Here is a 16,381-nt window from a genome sequence, read left to right on the forward strand (position 1 = left end):
TTTTCCAGGGATTCAATTTTTTGCTTGTAACTTTTGCTGCATATCAATCAATCAAATTGCGAAATTAACATCAGATAAAAAAAAAAGAGGAAAAGACCTAGGTGTTAGAGTTTAGAAAGGTGGAAGAGGCTCTCGGTATCATTATCATCGTCTACGAGGCTCTACTCATATTTCCATCATATTGAAGAAGAAAAGGTCTACCATTTTCCTATCTCTATCGATCGATTAATTTACTCAAAGAATCGAGGGGAACACACATCACGCTTGCACGAATCACCATTACCGCCTCTTCCGCAAGGAATAACTCCCCTATCAAAATTACCCGTCATCTAGTACCCAGTCCTCTTACCAGTATCCCACTCATCAGCCAATTCCCGCCAACTAAGCTTCCTTCCTAGCTTCAATTTCTTCGCGAAAGAGGGCTCCCCCCTTCATATGTCTCAGTGGGGCCTGACAACGTGCAACAATGCCTCCTAGCTGCATATGACATTCCGCCTACCTCACGTTTCCGCAACAGGCGGCAGAAGTAGAGGATCGGGTGACTCCTCTGACTGTAATATAGAAGGCTCGGGTGTCCCCCTTGATTTTCTTCAGCCCTCCCAGTCAAATCTTACTGGTAGGCAACTACTTCCAGCTGAACTGCTTCATTCGAACAACCAGAATTTGGATCACTATCACTATCACTCCACGAGGCACAACAAGGTTGACGACGACGAGGAGGAAGAACTCTATCCTGAATCTAACTCTAACCTTCTTAGACGACATACACGAGATTCCGCAGAGACAGAAGACGATGCCCCACGGCACAACCTAGCAGATGAGAATACAAACCTGCTAAACATCTTTCAAAAACTACATAGACTCATGTCCAAGACACCCCTCTTACTACGTTCCGCGCCCGGATTCGGCACAGGATCATATGGAGCAGCTCCGGTGGGCGCATCGTCAGAGAACAGCGAGGAGGAAGAAGAAATTCACACAAGAAGGGAGAAGAGGAAAAAGAGTTCATCGGCCCTTAGAAATTTGAGGAATTCTAGCAGCGCCGCAACATTCAAATCAACCAAATCTAATTCGCGCCCCTCCTCATCTGCGAATGCTGGTTCGACTTCGCGAACGAGAAATCGTACAGGAAGCAACACACAAAATGATGGGTCAGAAGAAACAGGGCTTGCGGCTTCCCCAATAAAAATTCTTAATGCAGATTCGGATTCTATTTCAACAGAGGAAGACACAGAGGAAGCGCTGCTAGATGAAGACGAAGAAGACGAGGAATATTCAATCGATGATGAAGATCCGCCAGACAATTCTCCCTATGCCCAAGTTCGCGCTTCTGTATCTGCCATCGATAATACAACTCTATCAATCAACACGCCTCGGATGTGGGCACTTTCTATGCTTTTTGCTATACTCGGTTCTTCAACAAACCTTTTCTTTTCCTTACGATACCCTAGCGTTTCTATTACACCAGTTATCGCCCTTCTACTTGTGCACCCGCTTGGATTAATGTGGGATGGGCTCCTCAAAAGACGAGACGACCCCGAAGAAGAATTTGTGGATGGGCATCGAACTGCAACCCTTGAATGTAATGGATCCAGTGGTAAGCCCGCTACCGGCTTGAGGCGATTAAGATTATGGTTGGCACAAGGGAAATGGAATGAAAAGGAACACAGCTGTGTCTACATCAGCAGTAACGTTTCTTTCGGCTTTGCATTCGCAACAGATGTCATTGTTGAACAAACACACTTTTACAACCAGAAAGTCAGTATCATGTATCAGCTGCTCCTCATTCTTTCCACACAGATATTGGGATATGCTTTTGCAGGTCTCACTAGACGCTTCTTGGTTCGACCTGGTGGTATGTTGTGGCCCGGAACTTTAATGTCTGCAGCCATGTTCACAACATTACATAAAGAGGAGAACACAATAGCTAATGGTTGGAAAATCACTCGATGGAAGTTCTTTTTCGTCGTTTGGTTTGGTTCCTTTATGTTTTACTTCTTACCTGGTTTGTTGATGCCAGCATTGAGTTACTTCAGTGTTATAACTTGGTTTGCACCAAAGAATGTCATCGTTGCGAATCTGTTTGGTGTGGCTTCGGGACTTGGCCTTTTCCCCGTAACCTTCGATTGGGCTCAGATTGCATATATTGGATCACCACTACTAACTCCATTTTGGGCCGCGATGAATGTTGTTGGAGGTCTCGTCATTGTGATGTGGATTCTTGCGCCAATCGCCTACTATAAAAATATCTTCTTCTCCTCTTACATGCCGATTTTATCCTCTTCCGTTTTCGACAATACTGGAAAGATATACGATGTAAGCAAAATCTTGACATCGGATTTCCTCTTTAATAAGGAAGCATACGAGAACTACAGTCGTGTGTTCTTACCCATAACTTATGTTCTCAGCTACGGACTTCAGTTTGCTGCTCTTGCCTCGCTATTAACACACACAACATGTTGGCATGGTCGAGATATTTGGAAACAATGGAAAAGATCCTTAAAGGAGGTTGAAGGGGAAACGAAACCTGCTTATGATCCTGTACCTGCATCAAATGGAAACGGGCATAGGAGAGGAGCCTCGGCAAACAGCCACAGGCTGAATCTTGAAAGAACTCCATCATATATGAATGATATTATTAGTCAGGAAGATGTGCACAATAGGCTTATGAGAAGGTATAAAGATGCGCCAATGACTTGGTATCTGATTACATTCGTCTCTATGCTTGCAGTTGGGGTTTTCGTCGTGGAATAGTAAGTACTCGCATATTTCCGTGTCAGGTATATTATGTTAACCCGTGTGATAGTTATCCCGTTCATCTACCGTGGTACGGCTTACTCCTCGCATTGGGGATCTGCACCATTCTTTTTATTCCGATAGGCATTGTCATGGCCATTACGAATCAGCATAGCAGTATTTATCTCATTTGCCAATTGGTTTGTGGTGCAGTCTTCCCTGGCCGTCCCGTTGCAAATATGGTATTCGTCACCTATGGCTACATCTCCTCTTCTCAAGGAATAAAGTTCTCATCCGATCTGAAACTTGGGCATTACATGAAAATCCCGCCCCGTATTTTATTTTCAGTTCAAATGGCAGCCACAATTGTTTCTTCCATGACGCAAATTGGCGTTCTCAATTGGATGTTCGCCAATGTTCCAGGTATCTGTACTCCTCAGGCTATTAACGGTTTTGTCTGTCCCCTCGCCCGTGTACACTTTAATGGAAGCATTCTTTGGGGAGTCGTAGGACCTGCTCAATTCTTCGGTCCTAACGCTACTTACCGGGCCCTCGTTTGGTGTTTTCCCATTGGTGCTATTGCGCCTATCATTCTTTGGCTCTACTGTCGCAACAAAAAGAATAGTATAGTGAGGAAGATTAATCTTCCCGTCTTATTTGGTTCTCTATCATGGATTCCTCCAGCTACGGGACTCAACTTTTCAGTTTGGGCACTAGTATGCTATCTTTTCAATTATGTCATCAAGAGGAGACATTCGGCTTGGTGGGCCAAATATACAATGACATTAAGTGCGGCTTTGGATTCCGGACTTGCGTTTGGATTAGTAGTGGTCTTTTTCGGATTCATCTATCCGGGATGGATGGATAACTTTAAGTGGTGGGGAACGGAAATTTATAAAAAGGGGTGTGATTGGCAAGCTTGTCCATATAAAACGGTACCAGAAGGTACGCATTTTGGACCAGATACTTGGTAGAGGGGGTCACAGTAGAGGAAAGGGGGTAATAGAGAGGAGTGATACATACATGGTAGACGGTTGGAGATAGGGGGTACATACGCATATCGATATTACATATCGTGTAGAGAGGAAGAACGGTACAAAAATAAATGAGATGGGTTATGAAGCTTTTTTTTCACGAGTAGACGATGATAGTCGATGGGGTTTGGACTGCATTTGAAGGCGTTCTTTTTTACTGGCGGCGTTGTATATGATTCGCGAATTTGAGGGGAAGCTGTTTCTTTGTACTTTCGCTAGATTTGGGATATGGATATGGATATGGATATGGATATGGATATGGATATGGATATGAATATGGATATGAGTAGGATTATGAGGGATTGATAAGGGATGGGATGGGATTGATAAGGGAAGGGAAGGGAATTAAAAGGGGTTTGGGAACTTTATACCTATATACATATATATATATATATGCGTTATCTGATTAGATGAATTTGGAAAATTTTATTTTTATAGTATAGAGGTGTTTTTTTTGAGTGGTGGAGGGAGGTATGAGATGTAAATGGTTGGAATTGTTTGAATAGTTGGAATTATTTGAATGATTGGAATTATATGAGTCCTATCTTATTAAGTCATTTGAATATATCAATCAAATCATCTCAATATCTCAAGTCAGATGTCTCAATACACATCTCAAACTCATCGAAATGAAATGAAATGAAATAATAAGATGAAATAAGATAAGTTTACTTGAATTATTGAACTTGTTATAATATCTGGTTTATACTCGTAGATGTTTAAAGATTAATTGTGGGGTTTGGGTTTGGTTTTGGGTTTGATTTTGGTTTTGGGTTTGATTGGTAGTGATAAATGAGAGGAGGGAGGAGGGAGGAGGGATGAATGAATGGATGAATGGATGAATGAATGAATGAATGAGGGAGGGAAGAGGGACTGAGAAAGATGTCTTGGGAGTGGAGGTCGAGAAATTGGAAAATGGTTTGTGAAGTTTAGAGTCTAGAGGGGATGTTGTATATTGTATATTGTATGTTGTGGGTTTGTGTTGGAGGGAGGAGGGATGGAGGGAGGGAGGGAGGGATGGATGGGGGGTTTAAGGGAGTGATGGATGATGAGGGGGTTGAGGAAGTGACTGTGAGTGCGGGGTATAAGGAGAGATGAGATAAGGAAATGCTTCAAGGAGGAGGAGAAGGATAGATAGGAGAGAAGATTGATGGATAGATGAGTGGTTTTGGTGGTTTTGGTGGTTTTGGTGGTTTGGTTATGATTAGTAGGGGATGAGAATAGAAATGGGATGGATGGAGTTTACTAGGTAGTCGGCTAGAGATCAATAGAGGCTTGGAGGGAGGAGAGAGAGAGAGAGAGGTAGAGAGAGAAAAGGTTATAGAAAAGGAATGAAGATGGAATGGGATGGGATGGAATGGGATGGGATGGGATGGGCGGAGTTGCATGTGGATGATAGATGGATAGATGGGAAAGTAAAGTTTCTATTGTAGATCTTTGATTAGAAATCGGATTTGTGTGAAGAGGGAGGGGCATATGTAAATGCATAGTGGATGGTATGATATGATATGTGTTACGCGTATATGGTTAAGTGTGTGTGGGGAAGTGCTTTTGTTTTGTTAGAAATGTGTGAGGTGAGATAACCTTAAGTTGTGAGTTGTGAGAAGCATTTTGAGGATGTGGGATGAGATGAGATGTAACGCGATAAGTTCAATTTGATTGTAATAGAACAAGAGCTACAGCAGGAATATGTCTAGTATATTATAATAACGATGAAGAGTACTTCTTGCCATGCATTCAAAGACTCAGATCCGTGAGACAATCGTCTTATCAAGTCATAGACAATCATTCCATCTACCCATCACATAACCTTATCAATTTATCCATCCACCCCTCTGGTTCATCTATCAAACCATTCATTCGCAAACACGCACATGTCACTTCGTGCATCGCTCGCTCGCTTCTTCAATAGGCAGTTTAACCTTACCCATCCAGTGAAAATATTCAATAGTATTATTCATCGATTCGGAATAATACTACCTACCTAGGTAGATAGATATCCATGTTCTTCTCCCACTCGAGCCACTCATTTCACAGATTTGCATAAGGATTACGCACGCTCATACGCTTACTACTTTCCTACGGCGTAGATACTAGGTATATCTCCTTCCCCTTCTTTTTCTCCTATCGAGAAATCATAATATATTTGTATCTCCCACACTTCTTATTTATTCACCCCAGTCATATATGCACGGAGTATATTCTCGATTCATGACACTGATCAAATGGTGTGGTTCGTGGAAGGATTAGTCGAAGCTGCTCTCTTGCTCGTCTAGATGTTTAGGAAGGTAGGGTAGACTGGAGGTGAAATAATAGGATCACATATATGTAATATCAATCCCATGTGTTTTGAGAGGGCTTGTTAGCCAATCAAGGGAGATGCGTAGGCATACCTATGCATCCGCAAACGCATTGGAAAGCCTGGATGCAAGAATACGGATTTCTTGTGGAGTTAGGGTGGTAATAGGAAGAATCCATAGTTCTGATCGGAAAATATCATGACGGTTTGGAATTGGGGGTGTGGGATTGATTGTTGGGTTGCATTTATACTGTCGATTCGGGGATTCTGGAGGAAGAAGGAGAAATATTGTGATGTATGAGTACGGCACGGAAGGTTAAGAGGATTATGGTTGTTTTGACTACAAGTTGTTTGTTTGTTTGTATACACAGGTGTAGGTAACTAAGTACCTTGCTCAGAGGTTGAAATGATGAAAAGAAAAGAAATTTATTAAAATCGCATCGTTTTCAATGTTGTTACTTTGATCGGCGAATTTCCTGATCGTTTAAGTGGAGAGAATGTGTCGGATCTGTAAGTGGATTCTTCCCCGCGTTGTGGACTCCACTGAAGACGCTAATTGTCGAGAGACGGCACGGTATACCATCTACTCTTTAAACCCTAAAGTAAGTTGCGGACCGGGCCTTGGAAGTCAGTGTGTACTATGGTATGGCTAGATAAAGAAATAGAGGGTCTTTAGTACTCGACTACTCGGTACAACATGTGGAGGTATTCATCGTTTGACTTATTCTACAACAATAATGTATGGACCAAAGATTAGCCTGGGTATATTTCTTTATATTCGAATATACCATGCATCATTCTAATACCTAATATTCTGTAAAAAGTTGCAGTAGCATTACTGCGTAACTATTGCGCAAAGTACAGTACCATCGCATCATTGAGACTCTACTGCCTAACCTTTCAGCAGCTCTTGAAGTTCACAGCGTAACTAGTACCGGTACTTAGAGACTACTTAACACTGCATCTACACCCAAAATCCTCACTAGGTACCCGACGGAAGGCGGATCATCCACCCTAAATAAACATATCATCTTTCGTCAAATAGTTCACCCCAGTTCTATGCAAAGTGTCGGACAGGTAAGCTGACAACTGTACGCTAGACGCAAACTACTACATAATCTCGAGTCAATACCAGATGCTAAGCTGAATTTTCCTTGGTCTTCATTCACGAGTATCAAAATGGCTGAGGTTTTCAATACTCGCTAGGTGTATTGTAACACTGCAATGGTATCTGATCAAATTTCTAGGTAGAAGTCTTCTGGAAGTATACAGTGGATCTGTCGTAGTACGGAGCTGAACTCCTGAATACCGTTACTTATCAGATGCACATGAAGAAACCAGTTGTCAATCAAAACCGTACGAGTACAATAACGGCCGTAGCATTACCATTTTGAGATACGCGCATTTTATCCTTTGATTTTGAGATTCACGCTCTAAAAGATTTCCCCATCCCCCAGCTAAGACCATTTGTACCCTTGAAATCATAAGAATGGTTTAGAAATTTATTATTATTATTATTATTATTATCATCATCATACCTGGGAAAAAGCCTAACTCGCTAACAATCCACCCTGAAAGTGGATATGTCCTTCGTACAAGACCCGGACCCGCAAAGTCAACTTATTTTGGGGTCAAGTCCGTAAGCGAACACTCGGAGCCATGATGAGAGGGCTGCGGGATTTAGACCCCATCTCTGTGTAGGAGAAAAAACAGGCCGGAATTGACCACTGCTCTCTACACATTGTTTTGGTGAGGGTGCACGTACCATTGCGCAATGGTAAATTCCGGCCTGTTTTTTCTCCTACGTAGAGCCCATGAATCCGTTAGCGTGGATCCTGGGGAGTTTGGTATTCGAGTCTGGTCGAGGTAATATATGATCTGATGCTTGGTATGAGATAATTTAGCAACGAGATGAAAATTATAAATCGATGAGGGCTGGGAAATAAATTGGTCTGGACTAACTGGAGCAGGGAAATTCTGATAGTATATCGAAATCTAGACCTAGATCTAGATCTAGATTCAAAAGTATAGACAAATGACTTATCAAAAGAATCAGGAACGAACTAGAAATTCCCTGGAAAAGAATAAATCAACAACATACGAATCCGCGAAACATCCTGTATTGCCAAATTCCAAGTGGCGCACTAGCTAGGAGTACAACTCATTCAGTAAACTGTCAAAACAATTCACACATGCCCTATTTTCAGGAACGCAAGAATTTCGTGCAAGGTACGCTGTGTGGGTTAGGGAGTATGCATTTCATCTACATACATACATGTACACATTATTTCTATCAGAGACATTGAAAACGAAAGGGGAAACAAACTGTTGGTGTCTCAACGTTGACTCACGCCTCGAGGCTATGTTCGCGGATGCGCCGTGCGTTTTAGAAACGGGTTTGGAAATAAAGAATGGTACATGGATGATGGATTACCGACATTTCGTTGTCGTGGATGAGGATGTTGGTAATGAGAATTAATTACGTGGGTAGATAGATAGATCCATGTGGTGCGAATTCGAATTACCGCGGCGATTGTGGAGCGTACAATGGCTATGTTGACGACTGGGCGCCAAAAATTGTGGGAGTGCTTGTTTTAAGGAATGTGAGACAGTGAATGCTTATTCGTACGTTCTTCGAGGTGTTTAGGAATTTTCTAGATCTGTAATGTGGGTTTGGTTGATTTTTTTGATGTTGATTGTGACGCTGTACAAGATAAGATGTACAATATAAATTTCAGATAGACAGATAAAGCTTTTCCTTTCCGTGGCCAACTTTTCATACACATCCCGTTGATCCCTTCATATCCCGTTCGTGAAGAACTCCTAGTTTCCTGTGCAATCCGAATACAATGATACTATATCCAACTCCTTTTCAAAAATTTCCTCATCAATCCCAGCATCGCTCCATCCCACCGATTAAATATTTACACATAAATGTACATCGCATTGTCATACAACCAGATCTTATTAACTCCTCCTTCATTTTGGCTCAGATACTATCAACTTCTGCGCTCCTTAGACTTCGATTCGTTTGTGATCGACTGGTGCTTAATTCCACCATACTTTCCGTCTCCTTCGTTCCTCCTCGATGGTTACCAGTCATAGGGCGATCCATCATACGGAATCCTTCGGTTTTCCTATGTTGTTTGGAGGGACCGCGTAGATCGGCCCAGACGCTGCGACAGATTCCCAGAGAAGTGGTGAAGTAGATGACGGTGTTCCACTATTTCATGTTAGTTATTCACATCTTGAATTTCGGCGAAATAGGGGGAACGTACAAATCCTTGCAAAGGAAGAACAATAGCAGAACCGATGTTCAACACAAATGATGGTTTGTCCGGAAATCTCAACCCATATACTCGGTTCACCGAAGCGGGAACCCAAGTTATCAAAATGGAAATACAGAATAGCATCGCGACTTTCGTGTAGGCCCATTTGATCTTATCCAAACTACTTGCATTTCTTCTAGCTCCGCCTCGCCCACTCGATGTAGTTGTATTCGGTACGGCGGAGATAGTAACTCGGTAATTGCTTTCTGGATCTTTGGCAGGAGTTCTGAGATGATTCACATCTGAAGCGCGAGGATATCGCGGAGTGGTGTTTGTGCTGAGAGCTGTTCCATTTTCCCACGACCCGTGTGTCACTTCGATTTCGGTGGTGCGGGTTCCGGTGAAAATTGGTTGTTCGTGTTCACTTTCGTAGTCCTTGTTTGTGGCTTCCGATGCGTTGGTTATGCTGCCTTGGAGAGGAAGTGGTGATTTGCCCCCGGCGTCGGTGTGTAGTGATGGATCGGTTCGGTGGGATACTCCCTTGAGTTGATTGCGGGCGCGGAAAATCTCAATCCCAACGCGGACGTAGATACATAGTGCGCCGAGGATGGTAATCCAAATTGGTGCGTAGTAGCTGTAGATACGGAGAGGTGCCCATGGACCGTCAATCCAACACCAAAGCTGTATTTCGTAAGTTGATTGTTTGAAGAGATATAGGAAATTTCAGGAACGTGATTGTTTGAAGAGATATAGAACATTTGAAGAACGAAAATTTTCATACTGTTGCATTTCCATAAATCTTTCCTTTTTCATTGTTTTTGACAAATAGACAGACCATCGCTGGAATGAAGGGGAGACCATAGCATATCAATGCATAATAAGGATATAATTTCTTCAATTGAGCGGCATCAAATCGGTAGAAGAAGACAAGGTAGACATTGGTAGCCATTGCCAAACTCCACCACGGATCGCTTTGCATAAACCTTTTTCTTCGTCAGTGACGGTGAAACCAAAAGAGCAAGGAGAAATTTCATACATCTCCAACAAGAAACCTTGAAATTGACATAGTGGCGAGTTAACTTGTGATAGCGCGGAACCTCCAATAAGTGCAGCAACGTTGGCGAACAGATTTGCAAAAGATGCGTAAAAGATGATTGTATTCGACAATGTCCGGAACGATTTGAAAAAGATGAATGTGGCAAACAGAGCAAGTGTTCCCAATACCGATATCGATGCCGTGGTACGCTCGATGATGATTAAGATATCAACCTCCCTTTGAGATAGTTGGCCCATGATGAGAACCAGCTAGCGGATGTGGGGAAACTAGAGATCTTGTGGACGGGAAGGAAAAAAGAAAGCTTGGAGAAGAAAAATATGGAGATTTCCTCATCTATCTATGTATGTCAGCAAGACAATCATAAGTAGAGTACGAAAGTACAAGATCGCGTCAGGTAATGGGATGTGAGCGGACGAAAGAGGAAGCGATCCATATTGGAGCTGTTCAAAAAAGATACCTAGAGGATTGGAATACATACAGGAAACGAAAAGAGACGTGGATATAGTTCATGGCGTTTGATAATGCATGGTTGGTGCAGCGGAGATGCTGACCTATTGAAGGAATGATTGAGAGAGACGAATAGAATGGATGAAAGGTAATATGATCAGTGACTTAACGAACACACCTCTTCGCACCTGTACTCCTACCTTGACTTGCTGCTTTCCTTCTCTATTATCCCGTCCCTGATGGTAATAGAACGCCACAAAAATTGCTTCCGGGCGAATGTTAAAGCCTGAATGGAATGTACAATAGTTGCGACATATGTAGTGGTAAGAGGAATCAGTAAGTAATCCTGCGTGGTCAGCGAATGAGGCTGGAGTAAGGTTACTTCAACCATGTCATATGGACCACGGGGCAACACAAAACCCTACCCTCTCCTAATCTCAATCTAATCTCTCAGAATTTCTGGAAGAATCACATTATTCGTTACGTATATACTGAGCGATTAAATCACTTCATGTGAAAAGCAACGGGAATGAAAACACGCATCAGTACAGATTCGCCTCGCCTGTGATGTGTTCGAGAACAACTAGGCTCCCTCGAATATCCCCACTAATAATCGTACACCACCCCCAAATGTTTCTCAATGCTTGTTTGCTTAAAATATATTAAAAATGGATAATCTCCTTGCCTGGGTAAGCACTCTCTTAAACATAATACCGAAATGAATCTTTCGTGGGGATGCAATATCTGGGGTAGCACAACAAGGATCGACGCCTCGAACTTGCGGGTGGTATTGCTACCTCTTATGGTAAGTGCTGAGCGAAAGTTACTAGCGTTGAGGTTAGTTTGGACAAGCAGGAATCGAGCTAATGCACCTAACATGGCTGTAGTGTTACAGGTCAGACGTGGTGCAATGGATCCACACAGTACTCGGCTGGAAAAAGCTTGCTTGCATGTTGGTCCTGTCGGACATGGTTTTACACGATTAGGCTAATCAGAATGTCCCTTGATTATTTGTACTTTGACAGCTGAGTGGATGTGAGAGACAATGGTATTTGATTGATGGCCAAGTTAGCGGGTCAAATACTCCAGTAAAAGAGAGTGGAAGCTTCTTGACTCGCAGTTTGCATATGACACTTAACGTTGACTTGCGTAACCGTGTATAGTATTAACGGTGCGAAATAAAGTTAAATCTAAAGGCTATGCTCCCAGCAGAATGAAAGGACACAGTAGAAAATTACACAGAAGCTAATAAGAAATTGACCTTTTAATATCCTCCCCATAGTATCAGCATCCATCCAGGTATCAATTTCTTTAAAGGGTGTACAAGAAGTCAGGACGATTGTCACCCAGCTTCTCGGCTTCCTTCTCCGTCATTCCTGCAACCAAGTGGTCTCTCTTCCCGGCCAATCTAGCTGCGTTCTCTCTGCGTAACAGTAGATGCATTGCAACACTACCACCAAATAGGCAGACAATCATGTAAGCCATGACAGTCGCATGGCCTACTGTGAATTTTGGTCCTTTGAAGTAAATGTTACTGCTAACAATACCATTGAGATTTCCCCAACCGATGACGAATCCGAGAACGATACCACGCTTATAAACACCTTCAGTATTGTTGCTAACCCATGAAATGGTATTTGCAATACATGGGTAAATACCAAGGGCACCTAAGAATGTACCTGCATACTTAATGTGGGGGTTTTGTGACCCAAGTTGCAGGCCAAATCCAATAACACCTATGAGTGAGGTAAAAATGTTGAAGACTCCACGGCGCTTGGTACGGTCGGCAGCGAGACCAACAACGATTGTAAGGACTGCAGCGCAGGCGTAAGGGGGAACTGAAAGTAATTGTGCGCGAGTAGTTTTATATCCCATCTCGGCAACCTAGATTGGAAAGTCAGTATAATCCATCGGATACAAAGTTTGAAAACAAACGAGGGAATTGAAAGTTGGTGGTGTCTGAGAAGAGAACAGAGAGTAGAGAATATGAGATGAAGTCAAAAAGTGGAGGTTGGGTTCCGGGAAGAGGAGGTGGAGGCCATTTTTAGTCTACTTGTCCTTCTTTCTACAGAGCAAAGCAACCCCCGTACAGCAAACTACTGTGCTTGAAATCTGAAAGTTCTGGAGAAGCTCGGACAATATTAAAGCCCTGCACGGATATTTATAGAAGCTTGCGTTCTGAGTCTTCAAAATAAAGAAAATACCTCAAAACGAGGCGGCAGCTGCAACAATGAAGGTCTTAGGAGAAAAATTGAACTTACAATGGTTGGTAGGAAGAGAGAGAAGGCATACAGAGGCATATCCGCGCCCATATATGTTATCCTGCGTTTTGTCAGTAAACTATACAATTTGGGGTGATAGAATTTTCAAAACTTACATTCCCAACCACATCTTGTAATCTTTCACGGCAGCCCAAAAGTACTCCATTTTGAACTCTTCATGTTCAGCACTTGATTGCTTGTCCATCTTGAGTCTGCGAATAACCCGAGCACGATCTTGCTCTGAAAGAAAGGTGGCGGTATCGGGGAAGTCATGAACAAAGAAAAATGATAAAAGACCGAATCCAACTGTAATGACACCCTCAATAATGAAGATCCATGCCCAGCCTGGTCGTCCTCCTAGTCCATCTAAGTTGGTAATAGCCGCAGCAAGTAGTCCTCCAAAAGATCCGGAAAACGCGGCGGCAGAGAAGAAGATAGCCTGAACCGTTAGCCAAGGAAAAGCAATTAAGTATTGCATTAGAACGTACTGCCCGAACACCAAATTCATCACGCTTGTACCAGCATGAGAGGAAGTAGTTTACACCAGGGTATAGACCAGCTTCAGCCATACCTAAGAACCATCTAGCTGCCATAAGACCTTTAAAACCCACCAGGTTAGCCTCACAGGACAAAGACCCCAAGAAGTATGAGACTTTTACATACCAGACCAATTCTTAACATATCCCATTGATAACATAGCAACGCCCCAGATAGTCCTAGAGTATATTAGACAATGAAACATCGTCGGGGAAGGTTGGCATACATGATGATCGGGATGAAAATAGATGGGCGAAGGCGTTTTAAAAGAACATTGGTCAACGGTTCAAAGATCGAATACGAAACGAAGAATATCGAAAGAGATGCATTGTATCGTCCAGTTGACATCTTATGCAAGTCTTTTTGGAGGCCATCGATCTTCGCATTTCCAATGTTTGTTCTGTCCAAGAAAGCAAGTAGATAAAGGATACAAAGCTATTTCAGAATTAGTGTTTGAACTGAGAAGGGAAACTATTGTTGCAAATGTACCCAGGGAATCAAATACAGGTCCAATTTCCAGACAAGTTTTCGGTCGATGGCCTTGCGCTCTGCATCTGACAGGTGCGCATCAGGGTCCGCCGGGAGGTTAGAGTGAGTTGCCGCAGAAGCAACCACCTTTTCCTCATCACTGGTGCTGCCAGTTCTTGCATGTCCGTCGGAATCCATGATAAACAAAAAGTATTATGTACTAACGGAAAATTGAAGAAAAAGAAAGTTGAAAAAAAGAACTTTGTAAAAACAAAAGTAACGGAAGAAAGGGTCCTGGACACTCGTGTGTATTTAAATTCGACCTGTGGCTCAGCATGGGAAGCTGCGGCGAGTGATTGTATGTCGATTAGATAGGTGTAACTATGGAGTTATGCAGTCGAATTTCGAATTTCCTTCTCTGTGCTATGTTACTTTACGTCGATGCATGTATCAAGGGTATTTTTGCTCGGGAAAAAGTCCAGGGTAGGTTAGAAATCCGTACAGGTGCCAAATTAAGTTTTTCTAAAGGCTGTTGAATTGAAGCCGTATTGGTGCCAGAGACCCCTCCCTTGAAATGGTGAATCCAATGATACCCTTGAGGGAAGGCTACCAGATTTGGACATGTGCAGCTAACCACTTTATCTTACGCATGAAAATTTCGTGGCATCCCTGAATGGTCATTCAGCCACCAACAGTTTTGAATCTAGATATGAATCAATGACACAAAGACGGGTATCACAGGATTCACCTGGTATTTTTCACCTGGTATTTTTCACCTACAGAGTTAGATGGTAGTATAGATATCCTAGTAGATGAGCTGTTCCAAGGTTTGGAATGAAGTCTGGCCTCACAAGAAGTACCGACAGTATGGTAGCCACTCGGTCTGAGGTCGTTTTATATTGATATGAAAAGCATTCGATCACATATCAATAATGCTTCAGAAGGGGTGAACATAAATAATGACAACGGCAGGACAGACAGAAAATTAAGGGGATTGAGCAGAGACGGCCCAACAAAGGCGGCCCATAAGTTGCGGCTGTACAGTTGTTTGAATAAGCCCCACGAATTCAATCGGGTTATCAATCTATCTATATCTATATTCATGATTTGGTAGGTATGATGTGGTTGTACAAGAACGTCTCAATGTTGATGCGCCGATGAAGAAATCGGAGACGGGAAAAAGGAAGATGAGATAACAAGAGATCTGGTATCAAATCACAAAACGGTGTCCAATAGGATAACATAATGTATTAATAATTTTGCCTGAAATCCTTTGGTGGAAATGAAGAAAGTGATCCTTGGCTCCCGCGTTATTCAAGTAAGCTTTTTTTCACGCTCCGCACACATGCTAACCGAAAAGATTTCGACTAGCGGAGTAAGGGGGCACTAGGGACTTTTCCCGGAGCTAAGAACTAAAAAATGCTCTCCTTCTGATATTCGATATCAAACTTAGTAATCACTACTTCGAATTTAGAATATAATGAGAAGCATCGGAAAAGCCTCAGGATCATTATGATCTTGGGGCTTTATTGATATCTTTCTCTATCTAAGACCGAAACATCGGTCTTTTAAATGAATGGAAAGGTTTGTGCAGGAGATTCCGTCAATGTGGAGGGGTGTGAGAATGATATTCTACCCCGGAAATTCAAACTTGACTCGCTGGGTATCAGATTCAGGCTCGAGTTGGAGTACTGGGGTATCGGGGGGTGTGTGTAGAAACCATTGAAATCACGTGATATAATCTCGATTTGAAATATCCGAGGCACGGAAATCTGAAGTTCAATTTCAAAAGTCATTCATCCACATTTCACTGTAGCACCCTTTATTTTGTGTTTAACTTTCAATACCTTCCCCATATGTCTATCACCCCCCGAGCACGTCGCAAATCTTTCCTAGAAAGATACAGACAGAAGTACACGCGGACGTTTATCCTCCAGAAGGACTGACGTCCTCTGCATACAGAAAGTGGATTTGCTTCCAATCAAGCATGGACTCCGATCCACAATAATATATAACCTGGGGAATGAACATCAACCAGTGGGTCGATACGCTCATATTCGCTCTGGTTGAGGAAAGACCTCCGCCATGTCCAATGTCTGCCCTGAACACCAAATCTGTATGGTTGGTTGATTAACCTGCGCATTGTCAGGTAAATCGAACTAATGTCGTCTTTTAAACGGCACTTCTTGTCCACCAGATGGTGTTGGATTGACGGGACACTTATCAATTTTCAATTTTTTTTTTAGCAAATTCATTCTTCAGTTGTTTGATAT

General features: G+C 42.6%; 3 protein-coding genes across 3 annotated transcripts; 1 reads left to right on the forward strand and 2 right to left on the reverse strand.

The window, feature by feature from the left end:
* Positions 1-483: 483 nt before the first annotated feature.
* On the forward strand, positions 484-3,710 carry EAE98_002664 (uncharacterized protein; the record flags this gene model as incomplete). Its single annotated transcript, XM_038950284.1, has 2 exons — positions 484-2,753; positions 2,807-3,710. The coding sequence occupies 2 exons, from the start codon at positions 484-486 to the stop codon at positions 3,708-3,710; spliced, it is 3,174 nt and encodes a 1,057-aa protein (XP_038812813.1).
* A 5,041-nt stretch (positions 3,711-8,751) lies between these two features.
* Positions 8,752-10,985, reverse strand: EAE98_002665 (uncharacterized protein). Its single transcript, XM_038950285.1, has 5 exons — positions 10,874-10,985; positions 10,375-10,732; positions 10,120-10,321; positions 9,348-10,019; positions 8,752-9,292 (listed from the first exon to the last, which is right to left on the reverse strand). The coding sequence occupies exons 2-5, from the start codon at positions 10,629-10,631 to the stop codon at positions 9,059-9,061; spliced, it is 1,365 nt and encodes a 454-aa protein (XP_038812814.1). The 5' UTR covers positions 10,632-10,732; positions 10,874-10,985; the 3' UTR covers positions 8,752-9,058.
* A 1,168-nt stretch (positions 10,986-12,153) lies between these two features.
* On the reverse strand, positions 12,154-14,306 carry EAE98_002666 (uncharacterized protein; the record flags this gene model as incomplete). The annotated part of the gene is made up of 7 exons (XM_038950286.1): positions 12,154-12,726; positions 13,104-13,164; positions 13,220-13,542; positions 13,592-13,701; positions 13,767-13,819; positions 13,867-14,075; positions 14,130-14,306. The coding sequence occupies 7 exons, from the start codon at positions 14,304-14,306 to the stop codon at positions 12,154-12,156; spliced, it is 1,506 nt and encodes a 501-aa protein (XP_038812815.1).
* Between the last annotated feature and the right edge of the window lie 2,075 nt (positions 14,307-16,381).

This window comes from Botrytis deweyae, assembly GCF_014898535.1.
Source record: "Botrytis deweyae strain B1 chromosome Unknown BDEW_005, whole genome shotgun sequence".
Lineage (NCBI taxonomy): Eukaryota > Fungi > Ascomycota > Leotiomycetes > Helotiales > Sclerotiniaceae > Botrytis > Botrytis deweyae.